Source organism: Scyliorhinus canicula, chromosome 18 (assembly GCF_902713615.1).
Source record: "Scyliorhinus canicula chromosome 18, sScyCan1.1, whole genome shotgun sequence".
NCBI lineage: Eukaryota > Metazoa > Chordata > Chondrichthyes > Carcharhiniformes > Scyliorhinidae > Scyliorhinus > Scyliorhinus canicula.
The window spans coordinates 8884980-8900190 of NC_052163.1; the positions used below are offsets into that span (position 1 = coordinate 8884980).

Sequence of the window (15211 nt, forward strand, 5' to 3'; positions counted from 1 at the left end):
TGTTGTGCCGAGCCATGATCACCCCACTCAAACCCACGTATCCACCCTATACCCGTAACCCAACAACCCCCCCCTCTTAACCTTACTTTTATTAGGACACTACGGGCAATTTAGCATGGCCAATCCACCTAACCCGCACATCTTTAGACTGTGGGAGGAAACCGGAGCACCCGGTGGTAGCCTGTATGTGTTACTGCTGAGGTAAACGCAGTCTCCACGAATCCAGAATACCCAACACATCAGGCATTAGCTTCAGTTGGACACAGTCCTGATAAATTACCATTCCATCGATTCTCAGTCTTATCATAGAATGTACATAGAACATTACAGCGCAGTGCAGGCCCTTCGGCCCACGATGTTGCGCCGTCCTGTGCAACCCCTCTAAAGTCCCTCTGCACTATTCCCTTATCGTCCATATGCCTATCCAATGACCATTTGAATGCATTTAGTGTTGGCGAGTCCACTACTGTTGCAGGCAGGGCATTCCACGCCCTTACTACTCTCTGAGTAAACATAGAACAGTACAGCACAGAACAGGCCCTTCGGCCCTCGATGTTGTGCCGAGCAATGATCACCCTACTCAAACCCACGTATCCACCCTATACCCGTAACCCAACAACCCCCCCGGGGAATTTAGCATGGCCAATCCACCTAACCCGCACATCTTTGGACTGTGGGAGGAAACCGGAGCACCCGGAGGAAACCCACGCACACACGGGGAGGACGTGCAGACTCCGCACTGACAGTGACCCAGCCGGGAACTGAAACTGGGACCCTGGAGCTGTGAAGCATTTATGCTAACCACCATGCTACCGTGCTGCCCTCTAAAGAACCTACCTCTGACATCTGTCCTATATCTATCTCCCCTCAATTTAAAGCTATGTCCCCTCGTGCTGGACATCACCATCCGAAGAAAAAGGCTCTCACTGTCCACCCTATCTAATCCTCTGATCATCTGGTATGCCTCAATTAAGTCACCTCTTAACCTTCTTCTCTCTAATGAAAACAGCCTCAAGTCCCTCAGCCTTCCCTCATAAGATCTTCCTTCCATACCAGGCAACATCTTGGTAAATCTCCTCTTCACCCTTTCCAATGCTTCCTCATCCTTCCTATAATGTGGCGACCAGAACTGCACACAATACTCCAAATGCGGCCGCACCAGAGTTTTGTACAACTGCAACATGACCTCATGGCTCCGGAACTCAATTCCTCTACCAATAAAAGCTAACACATCGTACGCCTTCTTAACAACCCTCTTAACCTGGGTGGCAACTTTCAGGGATCTATGGACATGGACACCGAGATCTCTCTGTTCGTCCACACTACCAAGAATCTTACCATTAGCCCAGTACTCTGCCTTTCTGTTATTCCTTCCACAATGAATCACCTCACACTTTTCTGCATTAAACTCCATTTGCCACCTGTCAGCCCAGCTCTGCAGCTTATCTATGTCCCTCTGTAACTTGTAACATCCTTCTGCACTGTCCACAACTCCACCGACTTTAGTGGCATCTGCAAATTTACTCACCCATCCTTCTACGCCCTCCTCCAGGTCATTTATAAAAATAACAAACAGCAACGGCCCCAAAACAGATCCTTGTGGCACACCACTAGAAACTGGACACCAGTCAGAGCATTTCCCATCAACCCCCACTCTTTGTCTTCTATCAGCTAGCCAATTTCTGATCCAAACTGCTAAATCACCCTGAATCCCAAGCCTCTGTGCAGTACAGTGCAGAAGGAGGCCATTCGGCCCATCGAGTCTGCACCGGCTCTTGGAAAGAGCACTCGGCCCAAGGTTATGAACTATTGGAGCAGATTGAGATGAGTGGGGCTCTTTTCTCTGGAAGGGAAGCCTGAGAGGAGACAAGAATGGAAGGATTTGATAGGGTAGATGTAGAGAAGCTGTTGTTATATTGTAAAGATATAGCAGCAAAGAGCATTGGTTAATTAAGTACTTCAAACACTTTCAAGCGAGACCACTGGGACACTGGCTTTGAAGGTGGGGAGTAGCTATATATATATAATACTGCATTCTGTGAATAAACACACTGCCAAGAAAAGTATTGACTTCCAAACTCATACGTCACCAACTGGTGTAGGACCGAGGTAAGAGCTACTTCCATTGTAAGCCCAGAATAATGAAATAGAAATGGAGGTTAGCCACTAACAGCCCAAAGAATGAAAGAGGAATTTCTTTCAGAGGGCTTTTCACAGTAGCTTCATTGAAGCCTAGTTGTGACAATAAGCGGTGATTATTATTCCAGTTACGAGAATGCACAGTGCGCTGTCACGTGGAGTGATTGAGTGATTGAAACAGACAGTGACAAATATAGCGGAAGCTTGATGCATATGTGAAGAAGGGCCATATGGGTAATTAAAGTGGAGGGGGGGGGCTGCGGTGGTGGGGGGGGGGGGGGGGGGGGGGGAGAGAGGAGAAAGAGACTTGTGTGGTGTACAAACCTCAGCATTGATAAGTTATGATGAGTGGCCTGTTTCTGTGCTGTACATTCTGTGTCATTCTGCTTCCATTAGTTTCTGACTCGGGCTTTGTTCATTCATACTTGATACTGGGGGGATAAAATCAGCTGGGTGCAGGGCAAGGGAACCAATCCAGGATGAGTGGAAGTGCCAGAGATTACCTCTACCTGGAAAACCATGGTCACTTGGTGAGCAGGAAGTCCTTGTTAAACGCTTGATGTTTACAAAGAATGTAAGATAGTGGAGCATGTTAAGTTTTCATTCATTCATGTCTGCTTTGTCCAAAAGTAGGTACTTGGCTAATTGTTTGCTGATACTTCAGCTTGAACCTTTTTCCTGGTAGTTTTTGTCTTTGGTGGTTTGCTGTTGCTTTTCCATTCCCAGGGCCAGGGTGGGAAGCAGGTCCTCGTCTACCTCAACCAGAAGGGGAATCAAATCCATGCTATACTGGTGTTATTCTCAACCACAGGCGAGTTATCTCATCAACTGAGCTAACCAGTACCCAGTTACGTTTGACACCCCCTTGTAAAAGCTCACCTTGACTTTTGTGGATAACTGAAGGCAAAATTCTCTGAAGTTTGTATTAACTTGTTCAGAACGTTGTAGTTTTTATTTATCAATCTGCAAATATGGCATGAATCATAAAGGATAAAAGTTAATACCGGTAAACAGGGGCTGGTTTAGCACACTGGGCTAAATCACTGGCTTTTAAAGCAGACCAAGGCAGGCCAGCAGCACGGTTCAATTCCCGTACCGCCCTCCCTGAACAGGCGCCGGAATGTAGCGACTAGGGGCTTTTCACAGTAACTTCATTGAAGCCTACTCGTGACAATAAGCGATTTTCATTTCATTTCTAGTTTGCTGAGGAAATGCCTACTTCCTAATGATCCGCTTATTTGGTGATTGTGACCAACTGTACAAAATCTCTGGGATGTGGCGGTGGGGGGATAGAAATATGGGTCAGAACTTCAGAAAACAATTTACATAATCCATATCCATGTGCATATTGTTGCCACTTTCAATGCTGAGTTAATTTAAACTTGCATTATTAATTTGTGTGTTAACCCAGCCCTCTCCATCAACTCATGGTTCCCCTGCAAACGTTCGCGCAAAGGCGGAGCTCCCAAAAATATTGTCTGATAGGAGTAATACTGCCTGTAACTATTAGAAATAGCACTGTTACATTCACAGCTCAGGAAATTACATTTTATGCCACTCAAGTTCCAACATGGGTGGTAGTTATTCATTTTTATTCGACAGATTTATTGCCAGTGGATTTTCACTCAGGGGCCACTTACGTCTCTCAATAAACATCCTGACGTTTGTTTTTCTCTCTCTCCACAGTGCGGCAGAAGTGCCGAAAACTTTGACAAGTTCTTCACACGAGGCCAACCGGTGTTAACGCCACCTGACCAGCTGGTCATAGCTAACATTGACCAGGCAGAGTTTGAAGGATTCTCATTTGTAAACCAAGAATTTATTCACCCCAGTCAACCTAATGTTGTATGAAACTGAGAATGAGGAGGTCAAGCAACTGCATTAGTAAATGGGCCTTTGTTTAAAATGTCTATAATCAATCAATGATTAATTTTACAAGATTAAAATGTTCAGAAAAGTTAAGGAACAAGCACTTTTAACTTTTAGAAACAAAAAATGTACTTTAAGAAGATATGTTGACAATTTTAAAGTCCAGCTTTAAACCGGTCTAATATAATTGTGAATTGTTCTGATAATTAAAAGGACAGAAAGATTTTTAGGAACGCATTCTCCTCTGCTGGATTCTAATATGTTTTTTTAAATGTTGAGATACAAATTGCAATATACATTTGGCCCCCAAGGGACCAGTTCGTTCTGCCTTGTCTTCCCGATAATCAAAGATAGTTTATAGTCTCGACATCAGAAGCAATTGTCTCTCCAAAAATGTTGTAGATGAGATATGTTTGAGTAAATCAGAATTTGTGTTTCAAGACATTCTCCACCTGTAATTTGCACTAATATATAAAACTGATATTTCCATTTGGGTTACAGAACAAGAAATCTGACACTTTTTTTTGCAAGAAATAATTGAAAGGGGAGCAGAGGAGAAAGAAAATAGCCGATCAAATAATTTTGGTATTTTAACCTGTACTAGAGATCGCTTATCCAAAGCCACCACTGTGAGGATGGTGATACATTGTCTCATATGAATCACGCAGTGATCTTAGCATGTTCTTGTTAAAAGACACAGAAACTGGGCAGCACGGTGGCACAGTGGTTAGCATTGTTGCCTACGGCGCTGAGGACCCGGGTTCGAATCCCGTCCCTGGGTCACTGTCCGTGTGGAGTTTGTACATTCTCCCCGTGTCTGCGTGGGTTTCACCCCCACAACCCAAAAGATGTGCAGGATAGGTGGATTGGCCACACTAAATTGCCCCTTAATTGGAAAAAATAATTGGGTACTCTAAATTTATAAAAAAAATAAAAAGACACAGAAACTTAACCTAGTGCACAGCCAGTGCTAGAGACTAATCTGCTAATTTTATATTAAACTACAGAGAATGCTGTGCTACATGTGTCCAGCTCATTCATATCTCAGAATTAGTTTCTTGTGTGGGATGAGCTGTTTTTTCTTAGAAATAGCAAATTTTCAGCTTACGGCAAAGCTTTGGCTTTGTTAGGGCATATGTTCAATGTGTTACGAAAGCACTAACTTCAGACAACAGCATTTTGCAAATTGTCTTTCAATTTTGTTAAATCTGCAATGTAATTATGTAAATTGAGTCACTAAAATAGAATCCAGTCACTTGAGTGGCATTTTGAGAAACATTCTCTGGCACTTCTCATGACAGTCCTCCTTTAAGATATTAACTGTACGCTTGTTCAAAATTTTCAAAGACCTATTGCAATTTTTAAACTTAAGGCACAGAAAAGTGTATTTTTTCTTTTAAGACATTTGCTTGTACTATTACAAATTAGCCTATAATTTCAAAAACAATTTAACTTCTTGATGTATTGTTTAACTCCTATACTTACCACTACAGTAAACGGAACTATTTTGGTCAAACTTGCTTTATTTTTCTTAAGGTTGAACAGGAAATGCTGATTCTTAAAGAGCCAGAGTAAGTCCATGTACGCACCTTCATTCAGTTACAACATGAGAACTGGTTATGATCATTTTATGCCTTGATTTTGGAAACAGTCATTCAGTGGCTCACTATTACTGCCTTTAAGAAACGCATGTCATAATACAATTAGTATGTTGTCAATGGTGCCGTATGCAACAACATTAAGAAAGCACGCATGTTTGGTTGCTGGTCTAAACAGTGTTTGCCATATCCATGTTGAAAAGTGCATTGTTTTAAAAGAAATTACAATTGAAAATGGCAAGTTTTCTTTTAAAATCGCATCCTTCAGCGCTTCTTGTGCGGATTGATGGTTACACTCATGTTATACAGTTTGAAGTCATATGCCTGATTCTGCCAATTTATTGAAGGTACAGTAAATGGAGATATGAACCCAGCCCACTGTTAGTTGCAACATCAACATTTAAAATGAACATTAAATTGATTTTAAATGCCGGAATTGTAGATGAATGGAAAAAATGATTAAAATATATGTAATGCCTCATATACCCTTTAAGAATTGCCATGTGACATTTATAGTAACTTTGTGGACCAAACTTTTTACTCATTGAGTTTATACCTAGTGAGCTTGAATACAAATATTTATTAAGAAGAGGTAGGAAGGAGGGAATATGCTTGTAAATTAAATGCTAATATGTATTTTAAAATATAATTTTCTGTTATTATTTAAGATTGGAAAAAAAAGTTCAAAGTTAATCGGATATCTGCCGTCTATCATCTGTCCCAAAACTATTTCAAAAGGCAGTCTCTTCAAACTAGGACTAGCACTGACATTGATGTGGTTATTTTGTTTTGAATGGGCTGCCATTGAGGGAGGGAGTGACTTGGAGAACTCTGTAAATCCCATAGTTGAAGAGAGGTGAATAAGCACAAGCATGGCTGACGTATCATGGCAGCATTAATTCTGTTCCCTGACATTGTTTGAATCAGTAAATGCTCCAGTTCTCCATCTCTTCTAAAATGCCATCTGCTTATCGTGGTTCAAACAATTGCTTCTCCAAACTAATAAAATGGACGGCAAAATAAAAATGGTCATTCATGTTCTCTAAAGGGCTGAACTTTGAAAAGGAATGCAGATAATGAGGCTTGCATAAAGATACCCGACATCACTGTGCAGAACGTTATTCAGCATTATCTACTCTGATGTGCGCTGCTGAATAAAACGTGTTTCCAGGTATTTCATTGCCCCTCACTCCAAATAAACCCTCAGCAACTCCACTATCCACTTTCACCTGCTTTGCACCAACTTATCACGCGCCTTTTTGAGCGTTCTTTAAACAAAAGCTTTTAAATTAATTTATAATTAAATATTTGAAGAATATAAATTGGGTTTCAAGGTGATAATTCAACTACCTGGGTTTGTATGTTTTCATGAAATTGCTTGAGCTTTGCCCTGTCGGATTATATTCAATGAACTGTCTTGTTGAACTTCTGCCTTGTCAGAGCCCTGCAGACAAATCTACCCGATTGACTTAAAGTGGCTGCAGATTTCGCATCGCCACCTTATTAACATCACTAACAATAATGCTAAAATGTGACTCTAGCTGAGTGCTTAGATTCACAGGAATGCAGCAGGGGAGTCATTACCAACAGGCAAGATGTGGACATGCCGGCGTTGGACTGGGGTGAGCACAGTAAGAAGTCTTACAACACCAGGTTAAAGTCCAACAGGTTTGTTTCAAACACGAGCTTTCGGAGCACAGCTCCGAAAGCTCGTGTTTGAAACAAACCTGTTGGACTTTAACCTGGTGTTGTAAGACTTCTAACAGGCAAGTACACAGAGCCATGCATTTTAAGTAATTGTTGCACAGAAAGAGTTCAATCACGCAGATTATATAAAATGAAGGGTAAAAATGACCTACAGTCATAGAGTTTTTAACAACATAAAAAGAAGCCCTTTGGCCCTTGTGTCTGTGCCTGCCATCAAGCATCTTTCTATCTCATTTTCCAGCACTTTGCCAGTTCTCATCTAAATACTTCTTAAATGTTGTGAGGGGCCACGCCTCTACCAGCCTTTCAGGCAGTGCGTTCCAGATTTCAACCACCCTCTGGGTAAAAACGCTTTTGAAATGAAATGAAATGAAAATCGCTTACTGTCACAAGTAGGCTTCAAATGAAGTTACTGTGAAAAGTCCCCAGTCGTCACATTCCTCCTCAAATCCCCTCTAAATCACCTGCCTCTTACCGTAAATCAATGCCCCCTGGTTATTGACCCCTCCGCTAAGGGGGAAAGTTCTTTCCTATCCACCCTGTCTATGCCCCACATAATTTTATGCACCTCAATCATGTCCCCCCTTAGCCCTCTCTGCTCCAAGGAAAGCAACCCCAGTCTATCCACTTAGCTGAAATGCTCAGCCCAGGCAACATCCTGGTGAATCTCCTCTGCACCCTCTCGTGCAAAGGCCTAGATAACTATTTTACTGAGGATTAAAGGGTGGGGGGCGGTGACAGGGAGAGATGATCCATTTTTCTGAATGTTTCAGGAAGCCCAGGTGTTTGTATTTTGGTATAGTTCTGCATAAAGTATACAGATTTTAGCATCTTGAAGTGGTTGCATTTCTATGCAAATGATTTATGTAACATTTCCTAGAATTTATTGTGGGCATGTTTGTCCAATAGCAAAATTTGTGTTTTTTCTTGTTCTCACGCTATAGGGGGCGAATCATCATCTACTTGTAGAGAATTCCCCAGTGTTTCTAAATATGAATGTTCAAAAAAGCACTGATATCAAGATTCTGAAACACTGACACATCATATCTTTGTTAAAAACCTTAAAAACGAATAATATCACAGAAATGGGAATCACATTGACGAATCCAGACTGTGGCAATACTTTCTGGGAGTTCTGTCCGGCCAGATTTAGTTTCAGAAACTGAATCCCACAGTTGCTGTTACGGCTGCAGGGGTCAATCGCACTGCAGAAAACACAACATATTGTGCAGAATTTTTAAGGCAAATGCCAGTGATGTAATCCCATTTTGATCCAAGTCATATTATTGTTTACAGACCTCGTACAATGGCAGGTGAATCACTTGACAAGGACAATGTGCCCATTAAACCCGCCCAAAAAAATCTATCCACAGCGTTTCTAAACATTTAAAAGTGTTGCTTTAAATTGCAATGTCAGAAGTTATATTCCCATCCTTTATCATAAGCAGTAACATTATTTTCTTTACCATTGCATTCTAAACACTTAGGAACTGTAGCAAGCCAGCAAGGGAATAGGTGCAGATGTCACAATATTCATTTAGAAGTTGGTAGGAGATGGTATATTATTAAAGCATAATGTTTTCTTTTTCTATTACATATAAGCACCTTGCTTTCCTTAAATTGTTTTGCATGGTATTGTTTGTTATATGTTAATTGTAGTTTGACAATGTGTAAAAATAAACAAGTGGCTGTCAACTATGTTTTCTTTGATTTAAATGTATCTGTGCAGTCTTTTGTCAAACTTACTCCTCGTCTAAAGAAGCTGAAAGTTACTGGGTCACACCAGTGCCGGTGCTGACCAAGAACGGAGTATTTGAGTGTAGTCTGAACAATTTCAGTGCAGAGGGCCTCACGACCAAGACAGATCAGGATCTCTACTGGCAGCCACAAGCGACCTTGTGAAAGGTGTCACTCGGTAATAGAAAAGAGGACTCTTAGCTAATTGATTTCCTCCCCAGGTTCAGGGCACTGAGGCCAACTGACACTCCCATTGAAATCAGCACAGATTCAGCTCAGATCTTGGACTTGTTATTTAGAATCATAGAATTTACAGTGCAGAAGGAGGCCATTCGGCCCATCAGGTCTGCATCGGCACCCTACTTAAGCCCACGCCTCCACCCCATCCCTGTAACCTAGTAACCCCACCTAACCTTTTTTTGGACACTAAAGGGAATTTATCATGGCTAATCCACTTAACCCGCGCATATTTGAACTGTGGGAGGAAACCGGAGCACCCGGAGGAAACCCACGCAGACACGGGAAAACGTGCAGACTCCGCACAGACAGTGACCCAAGCTGGGAATCGAACCTGGGACCCTGGAGCTGTGAAGCAACTATGCTAACCACTGTGCTACCATGCTGCCCTACCACTTCAAGAAGCACCTTCATCCATTAAAAACATTGCAGCTTCACTTTAAGAGGAGGGGGGATATTGGGTTGGGTGATAGTTACAAGGCATATTGCTAAATGTGAAATCTGACATATCAGCGATGTGATGTGGCTTTCACTTGCGATTTCCCCGCAGATAAAGCTTTTTTTATGTTGCTTCAAACCCTCCTTGTCCCCCGTCCGTCCCCGTTCCCCCCCCCCCCCCCCCCCCCCCCCCAACCGCCCTGACCCAAACATGAGAGTAAGATGAATGCACACTTTCTCCAGTATCAAAGACCTAGAAATAAATCGCCTTAGCTGGTGTATGGTAGCATATGGAACATGAGGGAGCAATACATTTTTTTAAGTGGATCGGTACAAATGAAATGAAAATGAAAATCGCTTATTGTCACGAGTAGGCTTCAATGAAATTACCGTGAAAAGCCCCCAGTCACCACATTCCGGCACCTGTTCGGGGAGGCTGGTATGGGAATTGAACCGTGCTGCTGGCCTGCCTTGGTCTGCTTTAAAAGCCAGCGATTTAGCCCAGTGTGCTAAACCAGCCTTTGAATGAATGAATGAACAAAGTACATGGTGCCATAGATAAAAACGGCACAGTGGTTAGCACTGCTGCCTCACAGTTCCAGGGCTCGGGTTTAATTCCAGCCTCAGGTGACTGTGTGGAGTTTGCACTTTCTCCCCGTGCATGTGTGCGTTTCCTCCGGGTGCTCCGGTTTCCTCCCACAAAAATGTGCAGGTTAGGTGGATTGGCCATGCTAAATTGCCCCTTAGTGTCCAAAAGGTTAGGTGGGTTACGGGGATAGGGTAGACGGGTGGGTTTAAGTAGGGTGCTCTTTCCGAGGGCTGGTGCAGACTCGATAGGCTGAATGGCCTCCTTCTGCACTGTAAATTCTATGAAAACACATTCTATCACTGTAAAAATGTCCCTAAGCAGTTCAAACAATAAACAATTAAAGGTTAAGTAAATCACCAGAGGATCTTTGATTAATTAATTCTGCCTCAACAGAATATCTAAGATACCTTTATCCCTAGTTTGTTCCACTATGTAAGTGTTCGTGGCAAGTATCACAGAAACATTCTATAAACTCATCTCCCAAACCATTGAAAATTCAATTGGTCCTGTTGAATGATGATTAATGTTCCACATCATGTTTATATTGCCTTTGTTACAAGCACCAATTCCAATTCTCTTCCCACACCTAGTGGTGCATCAAGGCAGACACCTGTCTGTTTCCATAGCCAGTAATTCCCAGAACAAGTCGCTAGTCTGTCACCAGGGGCTTATAGCTTGAGGCGCGCCATTCCACATCAAGCATGGCTGGCCAGGAGTCTCTCCCACTCTTACCCCCAGCATTGGCGTTTTGGAAGGATTTGCAGGATGACACAGCCCGTCTCAACACCCAATCCTTGGCCATCAAGTCCTGGGGTGGGACTTGAACCCGGGGCCTCTGGCTCAGAGGTAACCACTCAGCCACAAGACCTGCTACACCAGCTCCATGAACTTCATCTCTAATGCCCTGCCAATGGTACAACTACCTTCAGAGTGTCGATAAACTACCCCACCAGTCTTTCTGACTCCTGTTATTCCTAATCTCCATTCAGAGGGATTCTATTCCCTGAGCTTTTCGGCCAAAGAACAATACAGAACAGGAACAGGCCCTTCGGCCCTCCAAGCCTGGTACCAGTCATGATACCAAACTTTCCCAAACCCCCAGCACTTCCTTGTGCCGTATCCCTCTATACCCATCCTATCAGTGTATTTGTCAAGATGCCTTTAGAACACCGTTAATGTATCTGCTTCCACAACCTCCCCTGGCAACGCGTTTCAGGCACTCACCACTCTCTGCGTAAAAAAACCTGCCTCGCACATCTCCTCTAAACCTTGCCCCATGGACTTAAACCCATGCCCCCTAGTGACTTACCTCTGCACCCTGGGAAAGAGTGCCTGCCCATCCACTCTATCCATGCCCCTCATAATCTTGCAGACCGTTATCGGGTCACCCTTCAACCTCTGCCTTTCTAATGAAAACAGTCCAAGTCTTTTCAGCCTCTCCACATAGCTAACACCCAGACCAGGCAACATCCTGGTAAACCTCCTCTGCACCCTTTCCAGAGCCTCCACACCCTTCTGGTAGTGTGGCGACCAGAACTGGGCGCAATATTCCAAGTGCGGCCTTACCAAGGTTCCATACAACTGTAGCATGACTTGCCCGTTTTTATACTCGATGTCCCGTCCAATGAAGGCAAGCATTCCGTATGCTTTCTTGACTACCTTGTCCACTTTCAAAGATCTGTGGACCTGCACACCCAGATCTCTCATGACTTTCTATATTCCTAAGAGTTATGCTATTAACGGTATATTCCCCCTCTATGTTTGACCTACCAAAATGCATTACCTCACATTTGTCTGGATTAAACTCCATTTGCCATTTCTCTGCCCAAGTCTCCAACCTAACTATGTCCTGCTGTATCCTCTGACAATCCTCAACACTATCTGCCACTCCACCAACCTTGGTGTCATCCGGGAACTTACTAATCAAGGTCTTTTCTCATTCCTCACTATATGTCATTTTTTACGTCAATCCTTGACGAGGATTGCAATGTTGAAGTCGCCTTGTCCTCCAGTTTGTTGTTTAATTATTCACCACTATTTACAACGGAACGTGGTAAAACTGCAGAACTCTGAATTGATCAGTTGTTGGAAGGATTGAATAGCTCTATTGCATGCTGCTTTGTTATAACTCACCCGTTTGCCAACTCATTTTTAGTTGTTACTCCTGGCAGACTCTCCTACCTCCTCAGTGAGCCAGGTTTGGTCGCCTAGCTCGATGTTAATAGTGCAGTGAGGAATAGGCCTGGCCAGGGGGTACAGACTGGTGCTGCTTTCAGCTATTTAAACCTGGTCTGAATCTGTCTCATACTCAGCACAGTGGCAGAGCCAAAATACTCTGAAGAATGTCCACAGAAGACAGGAATTTGACTCCACAAATCGGGGCAGCACGGTAGCATGGTGGTTAGCATCAATGCTTCACAGCTCCAGGGTCCCAGGTTCGATTCCCGGCTTGGGTCACTGTCTGTGTGGAGTCTGCATGTCCTCCCCGTGTGTGCGTGGGTTTCCTCCGGGTGCTCCGGTTTCCTCCCACAGTCCAAAGATGTGCGGGTTAGGTGGATTGGCCATGCTAAATTGCCCGTAGTGTCCTAATAGTAAGGTTAAGGGGGGGAGTTGTTGGGTTACGGGTATAGAGTGGATACATGGGTTTGAGTAGGGTGATCATTGCCCGGCACAACATCGAGGGCCGAAGGGCCTGTTCTGTGCTGTACTGTTCTATAATCTATAAAAGACTGTGTTGTCGCTGTTACTAATACCACAGATTGATGAGGACACTAAATATATGGGTTGGGCTCTGCTATTGTCACTGGACTTTATCTTGTTGCCTGTGTAGGAGACCCCTAACAGCCATAAACCTCCCATGCAAAGCTGCCAGGACCAGAAGAGGCCCAGAAAGTTAGGTTTTTAGAAATTATTTCCTGTTGCCCCCTTAGCCCAGGCTTCCACACACATTCCTTTGATCATAAACCCTCCAAAATATACCGTTTCTGTGGCTCCCAGAAGCAGCAGCCGACTCTCCCTCCCTCCCTCTCTCCTGCCAAGCCGAACTCGGATGGCAATACAATATTGGAAATGATGCCCAGAAATTAAAATCGCACCAGGGCTCGGAATGTGAGCTTGACTCAGGCCTTGAACCGTGTAAAAACCAATCTTGCCCGGAGTTGGTAACCTATTTCTCTGCTTCCCAAACTGGCATATGGTTTACTATGTAACTGATAATAATAAGATAAAATTCATGCATTATATAAAGAACCAAATGGAATACTTCAAAATGATGACCAAATACAAGTGACCAATATCCCCCCCCCTCTCTTCCTCTCCTTCACCTGGCGATGCCTGGCCTGGATCCCTCATTCCCAATGCTATTGGAATTTGATTGGCCTACATTCCAAATATTGGATTTGGCTCTTCCCACTAAAATCCCTGACTGTACATTAAACTTCAGATTGGGGATGGATGGGAAATATTCTGGGCGGCGCAGTGGTTAGCACTGGGACTGCAGCACTGAGGTCCCAGGTTCGATCCTGGCCCCGGGTCACTGTCCGTGTGGAGTTTGTACATTCTCCCCGTGTCTACGTGGGTCTCACCCCACAACCCAAAAATGTGCAGGATAGGTGGATTGGCCACGCTAAATTGCCTCTTAATTGGAAAAAAAATAATTGTGTATTCCAAAATTATTTTTTTAAAAGGATGGGAAATATTCTACGTTCTATAAAAGCTAAAGTTTAAACATGACACATTGTGTTGAGAAACTTTGGCTGTTAGACTATTGGCAATTCAGTTCAAACCCACTTTCCTACAGCGACATTTCTCTGCTCTTCCCTGGGCCTTTTATCGTCCTTCAAAATCCTGGAATAACCACCAGTCTAATCCACATTGCACCAACAAACATTCAGATAAATGTCTAAAAGAGTTGATACTCAAAACATAGCTTCCCTCCGGTGCATCAGACGGTGTTTGGTTCTCTTTCAGTGCTTCCTTTTTCCCTCTAAACACATCAACAATACTGCTGAAGGACTTCCTGACAAACCATGGTCAACTTCTTTACAAATTAGCTGGACCCCACGGGCATCAAGTAAGAAATGTTGGGGGAGGGTGGGGTGCACAGATTAGTGAAATTACTGAGGGAGCGTTTGAGGAGGTAAGCTTGGAAGAATTTTGAAATTGCGGATATGTAACAGGACATATATAATAATAATCTTTGTTGTCATAAGTAGGCTTACATTAACACTGCAATGAATTTACTGTGAAAAGCCTCTATTATTAAGACTATTAAAGGAAGAACATGTCAATGCTTGCGATTATGATGGCTGAAAGTTCTTAACACCAATGACAATAGGTATGATGATAAAGCTTAACTGATTATGAACATGGATATAATGAAAATGTCTTACTTCAATAATAATAATCTTTATTGTTACAAGTAGGCTTACATTAACACTGCAATGAAGTTACTGTGAAAGTCCCCCAGTCACCACACTCCGGCGCCTGTTCGGGTACACGGAGGGAGAATTCAGAATGTTCAATTCACCGAATGAATACACCTTTTGGGACATGTGGGAGGAAACTGGAGCACCCGGAGGAAACCCACGCAGACACGGGGAGAATGTGCAGACTCCGCACAGACAGTGAATCCGGGTCCCTGGCGCTGTGAAGCAACAGTGCGAACCACTGTGCTACCATGTCACACGGTAGCATTGTGGATAGCACAGTGGCTTCACAGCTCCAGGGTCCCAGGTTTGATTCCAGCTTGGGTCACTGTCTGTGCGGAGTCTGCACATCCTCCCCGTGTGTGCGTGGGTTTCCTCCGGGTGCTCCGGTTTCCTCCCACAGTCCAAAGATGTGCAGGTTAGGTGGATTGGCCATGATAAATTGCCCTTAGTGTCCAAAATTGCGCTTA

The 15211-nt window shown here is 43.5% G+C and overlaps 1 protein-coding gene across 1 annotated transcript in view; it reads left to right on the top strand.

The window, feature by feature from the left end:
* LOC119953069 (protein kinase C alpha type-like) overlaps window positions 1-9011 on the top strand; it is a 249538-nt gene extending 240527 nt beyond the window's left edge. Inside the window, exon 16 of the mRNA XM_038776888.1 lies at window positions 3826-9011. Within this exon, the coding sequence (XP_038632816.1) occupies window positions 3826-3990 (165 nt within the window). The 3' untranslated portion in view covers window positions 3991-9011. The remainder of the gene's footprint in view (window positions 1-3825) is intronic.
* Window positions 9012-15211: the final 6200 nt, after the last annotated feature.